This window comes from Corvus cornix, chromosome 3, assembly GCF_000738735.6.
Source record: "Corvus cornix cornix isolate S_Up_H32 chromosome 3, ASM73873v5, whole genome shotgun sequence".
Taxonomy (NCBI): Eukaryota; Metazoa; Chordata; class Aves; order Passeriformes; family Corvidae; genus Corvus; species Corvus cornix.
The window spans coordinates 10934851-10958401 of NC_047056.1; the positions used below are offsets into that span (position 1 = coordinate 10934851).

At 38.1% G+C, this 23551-nt stretch overlaps 1 protein-coding gene across 12 annotated transcripts in view; it reads left to right on the top strand.

The window, feature by feature from the left end:
- Positions 1-23551, top strand: part of LOC104696613 (WD repeat containing planar cell polarity effector) — a 148761-nt gene that overhangs the window by 41165 nt on the left and 84045 nt on the right. For 9 of the 12 annotated variants that reach the window (XM_039568549.1, XM_039568553.1, XM_039568551.1 and 6 more), the window contains 7 exons: positions 5089-5173; positions 6857-6901; positions 7657-7707; positions 10127-10197; positions 10448-10507; positions 18609-18723; positions 21926-22059. In XM_039568549.1, the coding sequence (XP_039424483.1) occupies positions 5113-5173; positions 6857-6901; positions 7657-7707; positions 10127-10197; positions 10448-10507; positions 18609-18723; positions 21926-22059 (537 nt within the window). In that variant the 5' untranslated portion in view covers positions 5089-5112. Of the gene's footprint in view, positions 1-5088; positions 5174-6856; positions 6902-7656; positions 7708-9745; positions 9931-10126; positions 10198-10447; positions 10508-18608; positions 18724-21925; positions 22060-23551 lie in introns of those variants that run through there. The other 3 variants (XM_039568550.1, XM_039568552.1, XM_019292820.3) reach the window with 3 other exon arrangements.

The following is a 23551-nucleotide window of genomic DNA, read 5'->3' on the forward strand; positions in this document are numbered from 1 at the left end:
ATTTTACCTTGCTTCCACTCCTAGGAGTGTGCCCCAAACGACATCAATATTTTGGAGGGAATCTCCCTTGTTTATTGCTCTTTCACTTGGAATGCTAGGTTTTGGGAGAACGTTTCTGGGCCCACCTTCAATGGAGTAGGCAGATGGTCATCAAATGCTGCCTTGTATCCTGGCAGCTGTGGGGTTTACTCTTCAAGGGACACTTCAGATAATGTTGTCACATTATCTGCACGTGAGGGGAATGGAAAGAGCGTCACGTCCATCCCGATCGCGTCCTGCTGGAGCTGCTCCAAGGGTGCTAAGCAAACACGCTTGGACACACTGTGACACCATAGCTGATGGATACTCGCAGCCACTCACACACACACAGAGTCAGACAGCTTCTGCAGCGTCGCGGGGGTCAAAGAGGTGGGAGGGGTCCTTTGTACGGAGTTCTGAGGGGTTTATTGGGGTCCCCGCTTGAAGGGATCCAGGGACAAAGAACGCAGAACACTGCAGGGTCTGGGGTTTTATCCAGATTGGCACCGAGGGAGGGGCAGAACATCAGAGCCAATCCTTTCAGGGCCAGGGGGTGGAGAGGATGTGGGGTGATGGGACAGTGACCAGTGGGGAAGGCGAGGGGTGGAACAAGGGATTCAGGAACCAGTGGAGCATCAAGGAAAGGGGAACCATCTAGAACATGAACTTAAAAAGGGTAAAAGGGGGTGGTCTTAGACCTCTGAGCCTGCCCACCAGCGGACCTCCACTGTTTTGGGGCTCTGTGGCTTCTTGGTCATTCCTGCAGTGTATTCAACCACTGCAACAGTCACACCAGGCCATGCTTCTGGTACATGAATTGCAAAGTTCAGATGGTCTGTTATAGTCAGCATCTCCTGTTCTCTAGCTCTAGGTTACTCCTAGTATGTTTTCAGAGGTGTTTTTGGGATGCACTCACCTTGGGAGCTGAGCACTGCCTTTCACAAGTACCCCACTCTCCCAGATGACTATGGAAAGAGAAGAAATCAGCACCAGCACCTGGATCACTCAGACAGTGCATAGTTTCTAATTATTTGTCACAAGAGAACCTGTATTGGAGGTGTCGGAGAGGACTCCTGATATCAATTTCAGCATTTGTTGATGTTATAAAGTGGCCGGGCAGTTATTTTCTGGATGAGTGGTTACCAAACTGAAGATTTTTTTAAACAAAACAATCCTCACACAGATACTGGCACAGGCTGACCATTGCCAAACATCTCCATTTGTCAGTAAGCTTTTGCAACCACTAAAATATCCCTGTTGTTTGTGGTGACATTGTGAAAGCAGACAGTAAATGTTGTGTGAACCAGAGCAAGAACCAGCTGTTAAACTGAATTCCAGTTTTACCTTAACAGGGGAGTTATTTCAACCCCTTTTTCCCAAATTCTAATCAATTTTAAAGAGGGAGGGATAGAATCCTTAAAGCTCAATGGGAGGAATTTTTGTATGTTTTCACACCTACCTTCTTTGCAATAGCAGGGCCCAGCTCATGGAGTAAAAGGAATATTGTAAATTCTGAGAGGCACTTTTCAAATACAAAAAGATCACTTTGTCGTCATCATCTTCATTCCCATTGTGCTGGAATATAATGATGTGGGAAATGGTAGATGTAGTTGCACAACTCTGAAAGTTGGCATGTATTCCTTCAAAAGGAACAAGAAAGAATAATTCCTCTGAACAAAGTATTCAGACTTGACAATGCCATATTGTGTTACAAAAGCAAATTTTCTCTCTTTTTTTTTCCCTCTGTAGAATATAACTAATCAGAAGGTATTTCAGATTAGAGTTTGTTAGACTGGATAAGTATTTTCGGGCAGTTGTCCATTCTCACTGGCACAACAGTAACAAGCATTCCAATAATTAGCTGGTTAGTGAGTGCTCAGAGTCCAAGGAAAGGGAGAAGAAAAAATCTCAACTCTCCAAGATTCTGGTAATTGATTAATCTCTTCTGCCTTTTTCGGTACATGGAGAATTTTGCTTCCTCTTGGTTATTCAGTGTGGAACTGACAGGCTGTTCTTTAGAAGTCTGGGTTTTTAACACTTTCTTACAACATTTCTTTTTTTCACATTTTTGAGGACTAATTTCTTAAAAGTATGCATCTTGAACACTGAGTATTTAGTGCCCATGTGAAAACTTGCTTCTGCTTTTTTGGCAAGTTCCCTCTGTGTGTCTGACAGCGAAAAAAAGGACTTGAAAGTCCTTTCTGACTTTCTGTTGGGAAGGCACTCAGTAGCATTAAAGCATTATGGGATGGCTTTATATTCAATAGGAGGAGGACACAACTAAAAGTGTCCATGGAGCATATATACAAGAGCTTTGGAATAGTTTGGGGATTTTATGATAGATTATCTGTCATGCCAAAGTCTTCTAGTCTTACCTTGTGTTTTGGGTTTGTGCAGCAAGATTTTGGTAGTGAGGGGAAGAGGGGCTGTAGGGGTGGCTTCTGTGAGAAGCTGCTGGAAACTTCCCCCATGTCCAACAGAGCCAGTGCCAGCCAACTCCAAGAGGGATCCACTGCTGGTCAAGGCCAAGCCCATCAGCAACAGTGGTAGCACCTCTGGGATAACGTGTTTAAGAAGAGGAAAAAGTCACAGTGCAAGAGCAAATTCCAGGCAGAGTGGAGTGAGAATATAGGAGTCAGTCCTGCAGAGACCAAGGCCAGTGAAGAAGGAGGGTGGGGAGGTGCTCCAAGTGCCAGAGCAGAGCTCTCCCTGCATGGTGAGGCAGCTGTGCCCCTGCAGCCATGAGGGTCAACAGGGGAGCAGAGATCCACCTGCAGCCCATGGAGGACCCCATGCTGGAGCAGACAGCCTTAAGGAGGCTGTGGTCCCATGGAAAGTCCGTGCTGGAGCAGGCTCCTGGCAGGACCTGTGGCCCTGCGCTGGGAGGAGCGCACACTGAAGCGGGTTTGCTGGCAGGAGTTGTGATCCCATGGGAGACCCATCCTGGAGCAGCCTGTTCTTGACGGACTGCACCCCATGGAAGGCACCCACTCTGGAGCAGGGGAGGAGTGTGAGGAGTCCTCCCCTGAGGAGGGAGTGGCAGAGATAAAGTGTGATGAACTGACTGCAGCCCGCATTCCCCATTCCTGTGTACCACCAGAGGAGAGAAGGTAGAGAAATCAGGAGTAAAGTTGAGCCCAGGAAGAAGGGAAGGGTGGGTAGAAGGTGTTCTTAAAATTTTATTTTATTTATCATTATCCTGTTTGGTATTAAATTAAGCTGATTTCCCTGAGTCAAGTCTGTTTTGCCCATGATGGTAGACAGTCAGTGATCTCTCCCTGTCCTTATCTCACCTTGCAGCCTTTAATTCTGTTTTCTGTCTCCTGTCCCACTGAGCAGGGAAGAAGAGCAGTTTTGGTGGGCACCTGGTGTCCAGCCAGGGTCACCCCACCTCACCTTGCTTCAGGGCAGATGTACCTTCTCTCCTGCTGAACAGATAATCTGCCCTTCGAAGGTGTGTGGGTTTTGTTTTAGTCAAGCCATGATAGGATTTTGAGAAGCTCACTCAATTTGATAACTTCCTGTTAGTGAGAGATTCTAATCTAGTATCTATGGGCCCTGGGAAATGCAAGTTTTGTTTCTCTTGCTAAAGTAAGTAAGTACAAAATGAGAAAACAGATAAAATTACAACGTACAATCTCCTTTTACTTTAGTCTACATGTAAAAAGAGGGGCTGCCCTCATCTATATTTGTACCAAAAATTATTCTCTTGTTCAACAGACCACCATGCTACTAATCCTGCATTTTTTTCCAGACCTCATTCTCACCTAAGATGAAGGTATATTCCATTTACTAGGTGTGTGTTCTGTGTTGTGAGCTTTTTTGTTTGTTTCTGCTATTTTGTTTTTGTGGGGTTTTTTGATAGAACTATGGGATTTACTAAGTCAGCAAGACTTTTTGTACATTTGAGGATCAGTGGAAAGAAAATGCTATTTCCACTTGGTGCTATTTCAGTGGATTAGGCAGTTCTTCAAACACACACGTTAGCTTGAGTGATAATACCTCAAGGTCTCCCAGCTTCCTTGGTGCTGCCCGAGATTCGTGCACATATTTTTCATCACAGCACTCTTGACATAAAGGTCTCATCCTCTATGTGATAGAAATTCTGCAATCATTATCTAAATTGATTCATTTTCTAAGGGGCACTCATGGGAACCAAATGAAGATTCTACCTTAAAAAAAAAAAAGTTTAAATATAGTACCATACTAACAGTGGTTCTAAAGGTTGCTGCATTGTGTGAACACCCCTGCCCAGTCCAGCTTTCAGTGGATCCTCAGGTTTAACAGAAAAAGTGGAAGTAATTGTTCTGGTGGCCCATTTATGACTGCTGGAAATCACTCAGGACAGTCTGCTGGTTACTGTGTCTAGGAAGACTCTCAATGCTGCTTTGAAACACAACATGTCCTCCATCGGGAATAGTCAGATGGATTGTTCAAAAAAACTTAGCAAGCATTTAATAATAATGTGCATGATACTTCAACTCATATTCTATATGCTTCACATCTGTCGTTTTGTCAGTTCTAATTGATGTATTCTAAGTGGTTTGGGTTTTTTTTTATTTAGAAAGGCATAATTTGTTTTGATACTATAACTAATGCCTGCAAATATTGTGTTCAAAACTGTTTCTTGACTATATCGACACTTCCCAATGTACAGAGTTTAAAAAATTTGGCCTGAAAGTCAAATTCTCATATCTAAACCAGATATTTAAGTAGTGGATTCAGTTTTGCATATGTCAGGGTAATAACCATACAGTAAAAATAGATGATAATGTGTATATTAGAAGCATCAAGCACAAAGTTATTTGCTTTATAGTGAGAGCAGTTGTACATTTAAAGAAATGTTGATTTCTCTCTGTGTATGATGTGTATATATTCATATTACATTACTTAGCCTATTTTTTCCCATGCATTATTCATTTTAATTGCGATTAAAAACTACAGCTTACATATAACAAAATATCATTGGTGCTAGGTTCTTCTAGCACTTAGATTCCAAAATATTTGCAGTTTCACTGGTGATAGAGGGTAAGAAATTGGCTCATGCAGCTTCTTTCCTTCTTTTGCTAGTGCTAAGGCTCCATATGTCACCAGATGTCCTTCTGCCTGACGGAGATGTTTCTGTGGTCTTTGAAGACCAACTTGCATATTAGAGGTGAGCTGTTACCTGTTACTAAAACAAAACATCGAAGCTTATTGATGGATATTAAACTAATATAAAATTCTGAATACTCAAATGAAGTGGTTTTTATACTTAGGAGAAAGAAAATCAGCAGCAATACAGTGTTCGAATTCGGTCAGCTTCTTTGCTTTTCTTGTCATAGAACTGGAGCATTGTTTCAAATAAAAGATGTTAAGATTATATTTGACTGGATGTATTTCCCTTCTCAGGAAGCTGTGGCCTGCTTTGCTGTGGGCTTCAGTTTAATGACCAGTTTGGGTCAATGGTCCACAGTCAAGTGAACTGCAGAGGCATTGTGATTTGTACTCAATGTGAAAATAAAAGAATACTGCATGCTCTGGGTATTTTACATGATTACTTGAAATCTCATACTTACAAGGATATATTTGTCTTATTAATTGATTGTTCCAAAAGACATGTGACTAATTACTAGCCATGTATAAATTACCTTCATTCATCTTGCCTTGCTATTCCTAAAATATAGTTCTAAAAAAACCCCAGTGGTTTATAAGTGGACCGCATCAAAATATTATTTATGACACATCATGTCAATTGTACCATACAATAATTTTGTTGAAATATTATTTTGAATGATCAATTGATATTCAGCTGAATGTTATTATTCAAATATTGACTCAGTGTGCCTTGACATTCCGTCTTTGTGTGAGAACTGTTCTATGTCAACAATAGCATCAAAACATCAAAAGCTCTATTTCACAGAAAAATCTGATGGTTTAAGTAAAAACACAGTTGTGATTTATTGTAATTAAAGCTCTGCTGTGGAGTACTGTGCCTATTTTCCACTTTTGACTTTCTTGCTTCCATTTATTCATTGCCTAGGCACCTCATTCAAAAATTCGGAGGCAGAAGGGAGGATGATGTCCTGGTTTAAAACCTGCCTGCCATTTCAGTACCTTCCCACATTTTTTTTCCCTGTAAGGAATTTCTCCCCATGGAATATTCCTGTCTGACTTTAGGAGGACATGGATGCAGTGACTAATTATTTTTAAATGATGCAACATAATGCTATACTTGGACCTACCCAATGGAGCTTGCCAAGGCACCCCTAAGTCTTTACATGTCAGCCACATCAGGAACTGACTGGTGGAGTTGCAGTCCTTATGCAGCTGAAACATCCAAATTTCTTTGCCACAGGAACCAAGTAGACAATAATACCTGTAGATTAGGAATATTGAATCCTTTGAGAGAGCGGCTTTATGAGTTCTTGAATCTTAAAAAATACCCCAACCTGTTGTCTTTAGCTCAGCTGTGTCAGGCATCAGAAAACATTTTAAGTTATTCCAAGATACACTTTTCACCATGATCCTTACCTTTCCTTCTGAAAGAACACAAAATACGCTAATTAGGGAGGTGGTAAAAATACTTTTGCATGTGTGCAGCTGGAAGGGAATCAAAGTGTATTTAAAGGAAATCACAGCTCCAAATAAATGTAAGGGCTTGTCACATCCTTCTTCATGCCTTGTCTGCTGGTTCTTGAAAGTCCTGGTGGTATTCAGGCTGTATACTGTGCTTGTGTTTTAACACCTAACACTGCTTTAGCTGGCAAAAATTGAGGTGCTGAACTTTGCTTTCTAAGTTGCATTCTGTTTCTAGTGTCACATCCATAATTTAATGTATTTACATTTAATTGTACAGATGAAGACATTGGGATCCACCAGTACTATGACAAGAAAGAACCAGGTAAAATATAAATAACCATAACTGAAACTAAACAAAACTTCAAGATGTTCAATTTTTGACACCAACTGCTTGCTCTTAAAAATGCAGCTTCAAATTTCTTGCTAGTATATGCCTCTGTATTTCTATGGGGTAAAGAAACACAGTTTTTCTACCCCAGCTTACATAGGAATATTTTAAAACTTTTTAAACCACAGAAGAAAAAAAAAAAATAAGGCAAAAATATTCACATAAAACAAACCGTTATGTAACTAGAAACCTCACTGGGATTTCACACCCTGAATTCTTACAGATTTTAAGATATTTCGTGTCGTGTGGAGCCCAGTGCACGGCCGGGTGATCGCCGGGATCCCAACAGAGGGCATCTCTGCCTGCTCTCCGGAATGGCCATTCCGGGGCGAGCGATCCCTTTCCTTTATCTGATTAATCATGGCAATCCTGCAAGTCTCCCCACGGGCCGAAGGGGCTGTGGGGCTGGAGTTCCGCCCCCTTTTCGCCCGTCCGAGTGCTGTGTTTCACACGCGGCTGTGCTGACGGACCGACGGACCCGGCTCACCTCGCTCGGTGCGCGGCTGTGGCAGCCTTTCTTTCACTGCGAATTTAAGATATCTGACTTGCAGGGTGAAAGCATCGGGACTGCCTTGATTGTTTTGGAAATTTCTGTGTTTTATCCAACTGTGCTAGTCCTCTCTTTAATATTAATATTTGCTGACAGCAGTTGTAAGGATTAATTCATCTCTTCATCCTCTTTCCTTTAGCATCACAGATGAAGCACAGTTACTTAGAAGAGAGGCAAAAGCTAGCAGAATGTAAGGATATTTTCTGGGTTTCTTCTTACAGTAAGACCAAATTGCTAATTTGGATTAGTGATGCCCCTGGAACAGCATTAAAATAAACTCAGACTGCTTCCAATGTAACTTTCTGCACATGTCATCTAAGACTGACGATCACAGAACTACACAGCCCAAAACAATTGAAAAATTATAATTATTCCATCCTGGTATATTTGCGATCTGTTTGGTTTCTTCCCGTCACTAAGGATGGTAGTGTGTATTGCTTTTCAAGTCTATTGTCAAAAGGAATCACAAAAATAATCCAGATTTTTCTTTATGAAATTTACTTAGCAGATGAGCAATAAACATTTTCCAAATCATCTCTTGACTTGCAACACCAACTGCCTTAAAACTGAAAATTGTAACTAAAATACTTTCAGCCAAAATCAAATTCCCGATTAATAATCAGCTGCCCTCAAAGAACAGTTTTAGCTTTGAATCATTTACACTGTCCCTGCATTACGTGGTTAAAAGCAGTTTCAGTTCATGCTATCACACAGCAGTACTGTGACAGTTAAAGATTTTTATAGTAGTACAACTTTTCTTTAACTCGAGTTTTACAACTTCTGCTTTGCTCAGAGCTTTCATTAATGTTCAAACATTATTACATGACAACTCTGAAAAATCTAATGATTTTTTAGACAACTTCACAAAGCAATGTCTATGCTGTTAGTTTATCCAAATGAAAATTCCCATGGAATTGTGCATACATATGAAGGCGAAATGTGATCTGCAAGGATTAGTTCTTTCCAGCACTGCTAGGTGTGTTTGGAGCAGGTTGGAGCCCCGCTGGGGATGGGTGTGAAGGTGCAGCCATGTGGCAAATCCACACCCGCTGCAGAGAATTCTGTGTCAGACAGGATCAGTGCAGCTCTGGGAAGGTGAGGGAGGGTTAGAGGCAGGGAGGAGCCTCACAGGTTTGCATCCCTTGTGCTCAGTGTGGTGCTATCCCACAGGCGCTGCATGTGTGAAAGGAGGAGCAGGCCCAGATAAACCCTGTCACCAGCAGCCCCAGTGGTGCCTTTTGCACGTGTGACAGGCAAAAGGGACTCAAGCTGCTGCACCTTGTCCCTGGAAATGCAGGGGTGCCCCCGGCACAAAGCCTGCACAGCACATTTTGGAAGGAGGAGCACTGGGGAACTTTGTTCACAGCTGTTGATTTGTACAGATAGTTTGGTATCTGTCCAGGCAGTTTCCCATTTTGCATATGTGGATAAATATTCCAGTATTTATGAAGGCACCCATTGAAAATGTGATCTTACATGCCTAATTAATATTATCATAACAGTTCCACCAACGCTGGCTTCAGTCCAATGAAACACAAAGAGAAGTTGTATGCTGGTGTCCTCTTTTGTTGATATATGAAATCCTTCATTTTTTCACTCTATAGCACTTCTATTGTAAGCTCCTTTTTGCAGGGAGGTTTAAGCATAACTGCTAAGTCATTCAGTCTGGAAGTTGGCATACAAACTGACAGCTTGGAGCTCAAAACTTTTCATCAGGTTTCCTTTAAATAGGAATAGGTTATAAACAATGTGTTCTAGTTTCTCATGGTTTTTATTGTACACTTATGAACAGAAAACTGCTCACTTTTAAATGAAGAAATTTCACAAGTTATTAGAGCCTGATTCTCAGCCATGAAACAAGCCAATTATTGGCAACTCCAGAGGAAGCTTTGCCTCCTGGTTGCCAGAATTAATGTATTAGGCCGGAATTTTCACAATAGTGTGCTGAACACTAATAAATTTGTTAAAGGACTTCAGCAGTCATGCAGTTTCATCTTTGCTTGACTTGGTAGATTGTTCAGACCAAATTTTCAAGAACACCCTATAAATAACTATACTCCATAAGTTATGGCATTCAAAATTGCTTGTTGTTAATACTTCTATATATGCATATATTCATGCTTATATATTTTGCAGACATGTTAGTGCCTGCTTTTTTAAATTGGGCAATGAAATGTTAATTCAGAAGAATAGAATCTGTTTAGGATGCTTGAAACTTGAAACTGAGTTAAAGTACTGAACAGCAGATACTTTTTCACTGCAAGTGCTTAGCAGCTGGGTGAGTTTTGCACACGATTGCCATGGGGAAGTCATGGTCAGTGTGGACAGAGCATGCTGACTGTTCCTATGACTGAGCCTTCCAAAACCAGATCCTTTGGCAATAGAAACTACAGCCATTTCCTTCCAGCTGTAGGTAAGTTTTATATGTAAGGTAACTCATAGAAATCTTGGAGTTTCCACAGAAAAGGAAGTTCAACTCAAAGAACTCTTAAAAATTACAAATATAAATGTATGTTTGTACACACACCTACATGTATATATATACAGTCACTTATATATACACGTTTCTCTACCTTGTTTATTTTTCTTCTCCCACTTTTATTTGACAGCTCGAGATTATCCTTGGATCCTGAAAACCAAGCGACCAGACAAACTGAGAGATGCACTCAAGGAGGTAGAGGTATGGTTCAGAAAGTTTTGAGCACAGCAACAGCTAATCTGCTTTTCAAACCTCTTTCAACAGCTTTAATTTTCATAAAGATTCAACTCTCCCAGTGATGATAAATGTGCTTTTGTCTGGTGGGCTCTTCTAAAACAGCTGCATCTTTGTGTGGCATTTTTCATCTGTAAACTTGAAAATCAGAAGTCTGTTAACTGATAGTGACAATGTGTGCTGCCAACTCCACTCTCTGTTTTCTGTTGTCCTTTAGGACTTAATGCAGAACAGTCCATGTGTGCTGAGCAAATGGAAGAACAAACATACCTGCCAGGTACAGTGTCATCAAAAGGTCTTGCAGTGTTCAGTCAGTGGTGCTGAAGAGCCATTCAGTGACAGGAGCAGTAATATTAAAATGTTAACAGAAAAAATCACTGGATTTTTAAAAATATGTTGGCCCTTCTTACGTAGATTTGGTTTATTTAAATTTCTACCCTGAAATACATGCCTCAAGTAAAAAGCCTGGGGTTTATCAACACAAAGAAATTACATTAAAGGGCCCTGAGTCTGTGAGATGATGGTGATGATGATGATGATTACTATTATTATTGTTAATTATTGTTATTATTACTATTATTGTTTGGGGAAACTGAAAACATCCTGTACCTCAAAATAGTAGGCTGAGGGAGCAGCTATATATTAAAATATATAGACAGAATCTGTGTTATATTATTTTTATGTCTTAATTATTTACATATCTGTCACAAATCTTTTTACTTTATGCTTGTGTAATATGGGAGGGAAGTTGTAATTCTAAACCAACTAGATCATTAATCAAGTCATGGAATAAAAGATATTGTGACATGTGGCACACATATAGTTATGTTCTCCAGCTATATGAGTTCCACATTTTGTGTACAAGAAACCCTTTTTCACATCCTCATTAAGACAGAACAGTAGGGCAGGGAGGAGAGCTGAACATGATGTGCTCCACAATCATGTCCTTCTTCTGAAAAGCATATGTAGTGAATTTTATATGTTTATACAACCTTCATGAGAAAAATGCATCATATTTGAAACTGCTTTGGCATGTGGAATACTTGTCAATATTACTGTTTCAAAAAAGGAATTTTGTCTTCTAATTTTTATACTTTTTCAGACTCATAATTTTTTTCTTCTTATTCAAGTAGTTTCAAATGTGTGTCAGCAGAATGTTTGTTAAATATCGGAACACTGTACAGCTAAAATTCCAGAAATGCCTTGAAGAATAGCAAAATGTTTAAATACTTGACATGCCAGATGGTTTGTAGTCTTTTCATATAAATTATAAAAATATGGTTGTCTAAGCTACATTTGCCTATCAGATCTTACTGCTAGTAAATGTATATCATTCACATACAAATTACATAGTATACATCTGTGAATGTTAATCTTCTAGAGCTGATTTAAATATTAATTGTATGCTAATTGGGGGAATAATTTTTTCATGTCATTATTGTTCTGATTAGGAAAGAAATTTGGTTAAGAAATACTAAGTCAATTAGGTGTGAGTGCGTTCATTTGCCTCCCAGTTTGCTGTCTTTTCATTTGCTCTCCCTGTCCATTCTCCCTTTATCATTTTCCTTCCCCTCCCATTCAGCAGCAACCACCTGCAGCGTATACAATACATACTTTGGAAAAGTAAACTTCTTGCCAGGATGTGTCATCCTGCCTTTACAATATAACACCTTTGGCTCACTATCAGTTAAAAAAACTCTTCTTTATTTTTTGAATTAGCACACTCTAAGCTATTTCAGGCTTACATCAACATGAATGAGATGAATACAATTTAACTTATTTCTTCTACAAGATGGAAAAGAAAAGAGATGGGTGTTTTCATCCTAGTATATTAGGTATTGAACCATGTAAAGGGGTAGTTTAATAAATTTAGTATTTGAGGGGTTTTTTTAGATGGCTGCTAAGGCCAGAGTATAAGTGATTATATAGGTTATAACATAACCAGAGTGAAAGTTATAGATAAAAATCATAGTCATTTCCCTGTCCTTAAATTCTGCTTTTGGTTTCTCAATCTCAAAACAAAATGTGTTTTGTTTAATAGTGACTGATTATTGAAGTCTCCAACAAGGGTTAGAATGTTTTGCCAAAACAATTGTGTTATTTCACTTTCTGTCTTCCTGAAAATAAAAGACCTCCAGCAAATGAAAATAAAATGGAGAAAAATGAATCATTTGGAAGAGTCTAGAACAGAAAAGCTGTCTTCTATCAATTTTGATGTCAGATGGTTTGTTTTTCTGCTGCTCATCTGTCTTTGAGCATTTGGCAGCAATAATTGGACTGTACCTTTTCGATGCAAATGTTCTGAAGCTTCTGGAAAAGATGTTGTATATTTATTTTTTACTTCTAAGTAGAATACTAATTAACTGTTTCAGCAGAGAGTGTTTACCATGCAATGGTGTCATCTGTGGCATAACACTGCTGTATTCACAGCCTTTTTTGGATGAATACCAGAGCTAGTGGTAGGGAGTCCATGTTTGCATTAACTCTGGAGAGTTAAAGCAGCATTACAGACAAACAGCATGAACATGTAGGAAGTTACCCTGATTATCATAATTTCAATGTTTTGGGCTAAATTTGAGTATATGGTTTAATTATAGTATCTATTTTGCCTTTGTTTTTAGTAGCAATACAATTTCAAATAAGCTGCTTTATAGAAATTAAAATATTTAACTCAACAGCTACATTTTCCCATTTTTCATTAAATGTTTATCTGTAGCTGAAGCAGGAGCAGTTCCCTTTGTATTGTAGTAGCAATGTGGCATCCAAAAACTCAATGGCTGCTGTACCTTGAGCAAGACAAATGGAAAGAAAACTGAAAAGTGATGCAATGAAAACAAGACTATTCTTTAAAAGAGTAGTATGATTTCCCTTAGATTTTGTGAAAAACAAGCATAGGGCTGCTTCCAGTGTCCCTTCTGTAACCTAAATACCACTATTCTTAATTCCTCACCCTTCCTCCAGCACTTCCATCTTAGAACTGGCCCACAGGCAAAAATTGGCGGCTGTTATTTTAAACACGCATCAGCTAAAAATAAGCGTGCTGTCATGTTAACTGTTTACATGCAAATGGCCAATTAGACTTCATGCATATGCCCCAGAGACAAATCCAGTTGTTTTGCCTGGAGATTATCTTGTCCATTGCATGAGTCTATTTCTCAAAGTTGGCTTTTCTATACGAATTTGCTTAGAACGACCATAATGATGGCCTGGCTTCCTACCTTTCTTAGCGTTTCATTTTATGCATCAAAATTTATCCTATTATGGGTTTTTTTGGGGCCCAATCAGTGCATTGGAAGTTTCATATTTTCTTCCTTGTCCATGGCCAAAAGAACCCCGATGGCCTTTATTTTTGCAGTCCTAAGTATACATTCCAGCACTGCTTAGAGCTTCTGAAATAGATGATGTGGCAGTTCATGTAAACATAACCTAGACAGTACAGGGAATTTTGTCAAGGAGCTTGCTCTCATATTTAAAAGACCTTAGTTAAATCCTAAAGGACTGAGGTCTTTTCTTTAGCTCTGTTCCAATAGGATCTGAACCCACACCATTTCTGTACGGTACTTCTGACCCCCAACTTTGATGACCTGTGCTGAGTTGTTGAAATAATCCTGTAATCTTCAGTTAGCTGATGTCAAAGGAAAATAAATAGACCATAAAAGAAGGATGACAGGAAAAAGACAAGAAGTCTTTACAATAAGATGCCACTGTACTCCTCAGCTTTCCCTGCCAAGGAGTAATGACCTGAGCAATTAATTTTATCAGTATGGTTGAGTTTACTCAGCTCAGCTCTGGCTGCTTCTTTTCTTGGTCTCCTTCTCTAATTCTCTGGAATGCCTTGAAGTTTTGCCACAAAATCATGAAATCTTCCTATGAAATGATGCCATTGGTTAAGGTCTGGTTTTACAATATAAGGCAGTAAAAATAAATGAGATCTGGCTGAAACATTTGATTTCCAAATTTTTTCAGTTTTACATTTGCATTATGATGTTAAATTAAACACATGCCAACATTGTCCTACATTTTATTGTATAAAAGCCAAGCACTAGCTATGAATCATATCTGTTACCTGCTAATGAAAAAGATTTATGTATACTTTGTTAACTTGTTTTGATTTCATTTAGTTGTATTTGTGTTGCAATTTATGTATGTATATAAATAGTTTTTCTATTGCCATTGTCAACATACTTAGAACTGGATTCTGAACTGAGGTCCACAGCAATATTTTCTGGCTTGTTCTATCAGCTACAATGCCCATTAGCAAACTGATTTAGCAAGACACATGGTGACATAACACATTTGATACCAAAACCAAGACATTCTGTCTAGAATACATGAGAAGCCAGCACTCATCCCCAATTACCAAGAGGAACACTGCCCTCATATTAAATTCTTTTGGTTGCTTTTGATCACCACCATTAATGTGTTGTGTGGTTTTAGATATTTGGAGCTAGAAGTACAAATGCATTGATTATTGTGAAACAGTAACGTGTAACAACAATAACTTCATCTGTAGTAAGGCATGCAACACCGTAATTACGGTGGGGTGGCTAAGAAAGCAATCTGGAATGAAGAGGTGGGGGAAAACCCTGGGAACCTGCTTGAACAAGAATTGCTTTGCAATTCTCTTCTCCTTTTGCATATTCCTTTGTCAGTTGGGCTCTCTAAGGGAAAACAGTTTGCAGCAATATTTTTTACAGGCATATTCTCTCTTCCAATTTCAATCAGATAGAAGCAAATCCTGGCTTTGCTCCACAGGTATCTTTTTAGGTAGAAGGGCTGATAAGCAGCTGAGCTGCATGAATGAGGAGTCAAGGGCTCAGGCTTCTGAGGATAAAGGGATCCACTTAAGTAGATGCTTAAGTTGTACTAAAGTCCATAAGTCATGAACCTGTACTTAAGTCCTTTGCTTAATAAAAACTAACTCAAATACGTATTGGAGCACTTTGCTATTGGGGAAGGGCTAAGTCTTTCCCTGAGTATCCTCTGCTGCTTATGTCTTTCTTGCTCAGTGGAGAAAAACTTTTTGCATATAAAATACGTAATCCCTTCTACCAAAGTCTTCACATTCAGCTCCTCAATAACACAGAAATTAAGTGGCCCTTCCTTCCCAGCATGTAGAATGACCAGGTGTCCAAGCATTTTACTCAAACTGCATTCAAGTACAAAGTTTCTGCCTTATTCTTCCAATAGGTATGAAGTCATGTTTTCATATTTTATTTAGGAATGCCTTGTGACTGTTTAAGCTCTGGAGATAACTCTTCGATTTTATTTTTCCCATCACAGTACTTCAATCTGAAAAATTTATGATGTGTTTCATCATTGTGAATTTCTTTCCCTAATTTAGTATCTGTTAGATGGAATGATGTAGTGCCTTGTGTAAATAATGCCTCTTATATTGGCTTTTATTCCTTTGCACTGATGGGCTCTTCCCTTTGGAATTGGATCACTGTGTATCGGTGTTCAAGCCAAGTTTGCAATCTTCCCTATTTGCTTTATATTCATTCTTGCTTGTGATTGGACTGCTCCCATCCACCAAAATATGAGTTTAACTAGTCAAGCTTATGTGTAACAGCACCTAAATCTTATTATCATGGAGCAGTCTTTGCACAGACTACACAGAATGTAGCAAATTGAAATAGTGGGTTCAATTTGAGCACATAAATATTTTCTCTTTTATGGAATATCTTTGATGGAAGATAGCACAGAATCATAGAATCATTTAGGGTTGAAAAACCATGTAAGAGTGAGTCCAGCTGTTAACCTAATGCTCCCAAGTTTATCACTAAAACATACCCTTAAGTTCCACATCTACATGTCTTTAATACCTCCAGGGGTGGTGACTCCGCCACTGCCCTTCTTTCTTTAAGTACCTGCTTGTACTTCATGGTAAACTCTAAGAACTAATTTTTAAAAAACTTCAGTTCTAATCCAAAGATTTTTAAAGGGAGATGGATGAAATCCTAACCTTACATGGCCATATAGTTTTTAAGGTCTCTGATTAACTTTTTAAATTTAGACTCTGAAGTTCCTAGAAGAATGAATTTAAACCTATGGACCAACCACACTAAGTTATTATAACAAAAATTGGTTAAATTACAATTTAAGATTTTCCCAAGTGTCTCAAACTTCTGAGGAGAATAATGGGAAAGAAAGTTTTGCTGTAAAATGAAAGAAGGAGGGAGCACAATGGGAGAAACAATAAAAGTCATGGAAATGATTCTACTTTTACCTACTATCTGTTGTTCTGGCATGCCATAGTGATATGTAGAGATCTATACAATACTGAAAATCCATAACACTGGTTTAATGACCAGTTTCATAGATGCAAAGCAAAGCACACCCATTAGCACAACATTTTATATGTATATAAATGTCTTGTCATGAAAGACTGGAGAGGTTTTCATTGATTTCTATTATAGCTCTGTAACAGGTGTGATTTATGCCATTACCAGGAAATTAATACATAGGCATAAAGTGAATTTATACCCTGACTGCCCCATCCCTCTTGTTGGCACATAACACTGAAAGATTGGGGGTGTTTTACTCTCCCCTATCAGGCTGATATCCCTTCCGTAATTTAGAACTGAGATTTCTAGAGTATTTATGTAATTTTGCTTGATTGTTCCCTACATCACCATTTGGCAGCTCCTGGGTTTCAATCCTTACTTTTTCCAGCAGGTTTTTCGGACAGTTATAGCCAACTGTAGTCAAACCTTGCTGGACTTCATGTTGCCAAGTTGGAAATAAATTGTGATTTTATCTAATCTAACTTCAACATAAGGACAAATTGAAGTTTTGAAAGATTGTAATAAAAGCTGCATGAGTGTAAGCGTGTCTAACATTTTTACTAGGACAAAACCTTAAAGGACATCCATCATGACAGGGAATATTGAAACATTGACTATATGTATCTGTCAAATTAATGTATGATTAGACTTTGGCAGGATGGGAACTGATCATTTGCTCTTAGAAATTAATTCTACATCACAGATTTTTTTTGTTTCTGTTTCACACATTACTAGACTTTATTTTTAAAAAATGTTGGTTAAAGGTGTTGGAGCAAGAAGGTAATTTCTTTAAGTACACTTGTTCTATTCCTTGGAAAGCACAGAGGTATAGTAATATAGCAAAATATGTAAAACTGAGAGTTTCCATAACTGAATTATCAGGAGCAGAGCATTGCACAAGGGGCATGCCCAAATAGATCACTACATTCCTGTTCCTCATACTTTTTATTTATTATACAGTCCAGTGGATTTCACTGCAAGAAAGTTCTAAAGATTATATTGCAACCATGTTTGTCTCACAGCTCCAGCAGAGAACAAATGGGGTTTTTTTCTGCCAAATTCTCCTACAAGAGCAAGTGTTTCTTTAGTAGTTGAGTTTTTTAAAAGCACAGAGATTTCTTTAAAAATCGAATGTTAGGTAGAAGTAGGAGCTGGAGTGCCAGATTCCTGGCCTTTGATGGGCCCTCTGGACTTGTCTGCAGTGGTCTTTCCATTGAGAATTCCTTTTATAGGCTTTATTTTCTGAATTCCTTTGCTGTAGTAGTTGCATTCAGAAAATGACTAATGGTTTAATTATGCAAAAATAAATGTTTTTCATAACTCCTCCCACTGAGCATTCTCTCTCTCATAGAAGATATTGCATAAGAAGGAGCTGATAAATACTGTAACTTAGTATTCAAGATTATATGTCATTTAATTTAAATTAATTAGGCATGAATATTCAATTAACTTTGAAATAACCCTCTGACTGTTCTGTCCAATAGTTTAAATTCTTTCTTTCTAAGAGAGACATCTATAACATTATGTCAAGGAGTGAATGGATTTATTGGGAGCTCACAGCTATCTCTGTGGTAGGGTACAATTATTTAATTTAAACAATATATGAATGACCAGAAATAACAAGGATAGCAAAAAGGTGCTGGTTTTAATCTGTGATAATAATATAGAATTATATTAAACCCTACTTTATATGTTTTTACATGCAGACTATGCAGTTACTTTATACAGAAATATCAGGTCCATGGATGATAGAGTGATCAGTGTAATTCATTCCCTCATTCAGAACAGAATTTTGATCTCTGTTTTTAACAAACTAATTCAGTACATTTTATGTAACGTTTGGGGACTTAGCTGCTTCTTCAAGAGTTCAGCAATTGTAGTTCTTGTGCCCTTATAATTCGGTGTCATGTTGCATCTCTCATTGAAAAAGCTTTCAAAGTCATTATAAGACATCTTCACGTCAATGATAATTCATTTTTGTAATTTTGAAAATCAGATTACTACGTAATGGACGGCTGCTAATACGTACCTTAGAATGTTTCACTTTATTAATGATTTCTGATGTCTTGTTTTCTCGCTCTTTGGATTCAGCTCCTCTTTCACTCAGGTGCTTTGGTGTCCCTAAGCCTTTCTGGGCCACAGCTGGAGAAAGTGGTGATTGACAGGACCCTGGTGGGGAAGCTCATCTCCGACACCATCAGTGATGGTAATTACACCCATGTGCAAATCAATTGCCTACATTAACAATAGAGTAGAGAAACAGTATGTCAACAGGTAGACTAATTATTGCCACTGGGGACTTGCAAACTCAACAAGTAATTGCATGTAATGCTATAGTTACAACCCTCAGGACTAAGAACACTTTAAGAATAATATTTAACATCAAAGTTTTCAGGCTTGTCAAATGCTGCATGGGTTTCTAAAATTCCATTTCTTACACATTGTAACCGCTGTGAACATGCCATTTGAACTTGTCATGTTTATTTCGTAGGTGGGAAAATGGGACAGAACCAAACATCAGCCAATTGAATAGTTACATGGGATAAAGCTGTTATTAAAAAAGGCTGGATAGCATCAATTATGTGGAGGTGTTCTCATTCAGTTTCTTGATACCCAGAATCTCACTGCTGTTATTAACTAGTGACTGCTAAAAATTAGGTTTTCATTTAATGCAGAAGAAAACTTACAAAAACATCCCTTTTTCCACAGCTGTATGATATGACTCATATCATTGAGAAATCAACTGGTATCTTGGCTTCTGCACAAGCAGGAGTATGAAATTTTGGTGTGAGCCATATTACATGTGCACTACCTTCCAAATTCTTTAAGAGTAGACTCACATTACATCCTTCTAGTAAGAATATGAGCTTAATTCTGGTTTGATCTTTAATGATTTGTTTTTCTCTCTACCCAGGCATCTATTGTATATTGGCCTAGTTTTTTAAGAAACTACAATACTGTGTCCCTCTGATCTTATCAATATATAGTAGTTTAGTCTTGAAAATTAGCATTAATATAACTATGTTAGTAGAATCTTTATTTATAAAAAAATTTAACACTGACCTCATTTTTTGTTAACTAATTACACAGAGAGCACAGAACATGTTTACTATCTTGTCTTCTTTTTTCACTCTTCACCTTAATTACTGGACTACTAATTCCATCTAGATTTTTTTGCCCTCTGTTTCTGGAGGGAGGATTTCCTACTTTCAGGTAGGAAAAAAATTAGGAAAGCATGGAATCTAATGTTATACCCAAATTGAAGTAGTTTGCGGAAATTATTTGGAGTACTTTGTCTTTAAAAAATAATAAAAAAATAAATTATACGTATCATGCCTTACCTTGGCTTAATATGTCATAGAAATACAAATATTTGTTTAGGAAATACTGCTAACTAAAAAAGCTTACAACTAAAGCAACAATAAAGCAACAAATATGTTTTGCTACATTTAGACCACTGTATTTATTACATAAATAATATTATATAATGTTTTGTCCTTATTTTCACTTATTCAAGATTTTCTTAAACCTCCATGTTTGCTAATACCCAGGTCTGAAGGTGAAATAAAATTGCCTCTGTTCAGTAAAAGCAAACCACTCAATAACTTTCATTGCAATACAGTTTTTATTGTCATGAACAATAAAAGAAGATGCTTTTGTTATCCACACAAATAGTGCTCAAAATACAAATTTTTATACTGAACTATCCTTCCATGAGAAACATGAGATAATGTTGTCCTAGAGGAAATTAATTTTAATTCAACAAAATAGCACATCTTTCCAAATCTGACTTCAAATTACATTTGTGATTATAAAGTTGCCCAAGAGAAATTCTACATTTAGTACAAGAAGCCTGTATAAAAAGAAAAATTCTTACTTCAGAAATGGATAAGGGTTACAATGTGCCAGAATTACTTATGAAATGTTGTAATTCTCATTCGGAGTAGCATGTCCTCTTAACATTTGGAATAAAGGTCAGACTGTGTGCACAAAATACAGAATTACTACTGCTTTTATAATCCTCCTGCGTCTAAGAAAGTCCTCCTGATTCTTATTATTTATAGGCAAAATTTCATCAGCATCTGAGGTGTGCTGCAGCTCATCTTTAACATAAACTATGTCTGTGAGGACATCAAAATATTTTAACTGTGTACGTACATATTGAGGGTACCATGTTCAGTGGTTTTCAATTTTCATGTGTGTGCAGGATCTCAGTTCTAGCTTCTGAATCGTCTTATCAGATGCTTTATCACTTTTTTTTTTCCAAAAAAGCTAGTGTTGATGTTACATTTCAAAGGCAATTATTTGGCTCTAAACTCTACCCTTTAGCATTTGCATACCAGCTACTTCAGAGTTGTGCCAGGACATGACTGTCGGAAAATGAAAGTGGTTATAAATCAGACTAAAGAAAAGCAAAGCTGAGTAGCCAGTTTTCCATGCTTATATGTAAGACTAAACTGTCAATCTACTTAAGGATATGTAAAATTTAGATTTAAGAATCTGGGATATTAGTAATAAATGCCTTTTTTTTTATTTTGTTTTTCAGAGGTTATTCCACAGAGTTTGGTTTGTTTGTTTCTAAATCTGGTTCCACTTTAATTGGCATTTTCCTCTTAGGAGAGATTTCTGAGTTTAGTCTGAGCTCAGCTTTCTAGATTTATTTTAAACCAGCAGTGATTCTTCAGTGATCTGGTACTGGTACTACTTACCAGATCACTGAAGTATGACTCACTTCATACTCAGACATCTCTTCAAGTGTGGGTGCTGCTTGAATAACTGGGTAACACTTGGGAAAAACCCTAAATACTATTTTCTAAGTAATTTTCATTGTCAGATTAGTTAATCACTTTTATGTTGAACGAATTTGGTCTAGCACCCCCGTATGACAACAGTGGGGATTCCACTGAGCTTTTCCAGACTTCAAGGGAGTCTTTTCCATCTTGGTTGCTTATATTGTTTGGGTACCCCCATGTGAAGCTTTCAATGAATTCATAACCCCTTGGAAGCCTAATCCTGCATGTAACAGTCTCCTTGGTGTCTGCAGCAGCACCAGGAATCTTGCAATGTCAAAATACCAGATACACCTCCAGTACTAATTTGCTTTTATTGCTCTTAAGACAAGCTAAGTTGTATGAGGTGCATTTCTGAAATACTGGTGGATGTAACCATAGGAAAAAGAAAATACTGAAGGCTGAGTACTGAGATGAAAATTAATGTGGAAGGGCATAAAATGTATATTTGAATGTAGTGGCAATTTGATATGAGATATGTTTTAGGATATTGCAGGGCTTTCAGTGTAATATTTAAGACACTGTCTTGAAAACAATTGCTTTTTGCAGCGTCTCAGTGGAGTGTTTGTTTTGTTCCTAGAGACAGGTATTACAGTGCTGACAATTTTTTTTTTTCAGCTGTTCTTACAGACAATTTCATCATCTTGTCATTTGAGGACCATAACCAACTCTGCTTTATTCAGTTTACAAAGACAATGGATTCTCCCGATGTAAACAAAAGACTGGAAAAACTCTCTTGTTTGGACTTTAAGGTATAGATGCCAATGGTGACTGCAAATGTTGCAGGAACTATACATCATGAATCACTGGTGTTCACTGATACTGTGTCACAGCATAAATTGCAAACCTTTATATAATTGACCAGAGCAGCTCAAACTCTAAAAATGGCAATTACTGAAAAGTTGAAAAATATTACAATGGCATTCTGAGTTAAGGAGTTAAAATACTGGGGGGATCCAGATTTCTACTGTGTTTATTTTCAGGCTCAGACACATATTTGAGTTATCCCTCCTTGACAGATTACCTTGTGTCCATTGAGCAGCAATAAGTGACCCTTGGCACATTCTTGGCATCTAACAAGCATGAAGCAAAGTCTGTAACAGTAAACCTCAGTGTAAAAGATTTAAGTTTAATGTGTTTTACCCCTTGTTTGTTGTGGGCTGAAAACACACGCACGGTCAGTTACTGTGGCTCAGCTGATAGACACAAACACATGAAGCTCTGATAATTCAGTCTTCTGTCTGAGCTCCAAGACTGTTGTAATTCTTGGCAGAAATCTTAATTTCCCTTCTAGTCACAGTAATGGTGTTGTTGGGAGTGTTGCTTTTAGAATTAAGCCGCCGAGTAAGGAGTCAGGATATAGAAGCTGAGTTTCTCACCACTGGCCAACTGTGTGTGTGACCTTAGGCAAGTGACTTGGTGCCTCTGTGTCCCAATTGACTAGTTACACAGTGAAGATTGAAATACTCCTTTTTTGCAGCACTTTTTGTGTGAGTGTGTCTTCACTACAATGACAGCAGCAGCTGAAAGGTAGCCTGGAGAGAGCTGAGCTGGCTTTAAACTAGCCAGTCTAGAGCTCAGTGGAAACCAGCTCATCTCAAGATGAATTACATTGTGTCTTGTATGGATTGATCTGGGTAGACATAACTTATTTCAACCATAAACACTTTGGCATCAGGACACCACTTCCTTAGGTAGAAGTGGTTGGTGCGACAGCAATATGAAAAAATAATTAGCCAAAGCAATTAACTTTGAACAGTTGAAATAGGGAAGGGGCTGCATCCAATTCACTGCAAGAATGAAGAAGGGTCAAGCCTTTTCCCAAGAAATGTAGAAAGATGTTGTGAGCAAAAGAGAAAGTTTGTATTTATTTCAGACTGGATAAACATTAAAGAAAACAATCTTATGCTAGCAAATATTTTCCCCTTGACAGCCCCTCAGTAATTTACTTCCTCACATAAGGGAGCTTGCATCCGCAAGGCAAGCTTTTTAAGGATGTGTTTAATTTAAGTTTTGCCATAATGTGTTTTAACTTGCTTGGTAGAAATACTTTCTGCTAGGATTAATATCTAATACATTTTCCAGGCTGTTTCAGTTCAGGGCCTCTTTTCAGCAATGGCTTGTGTTTGCAAGATTGATCCAACCTCTGTAACGTGGATTTGAGACAGTTCACTGTTCACTGGGAACCGAGCTGATACATACTTTACTTGAAAATGCTGTGCCTTGTGCCTGGCCTGTGGTGTT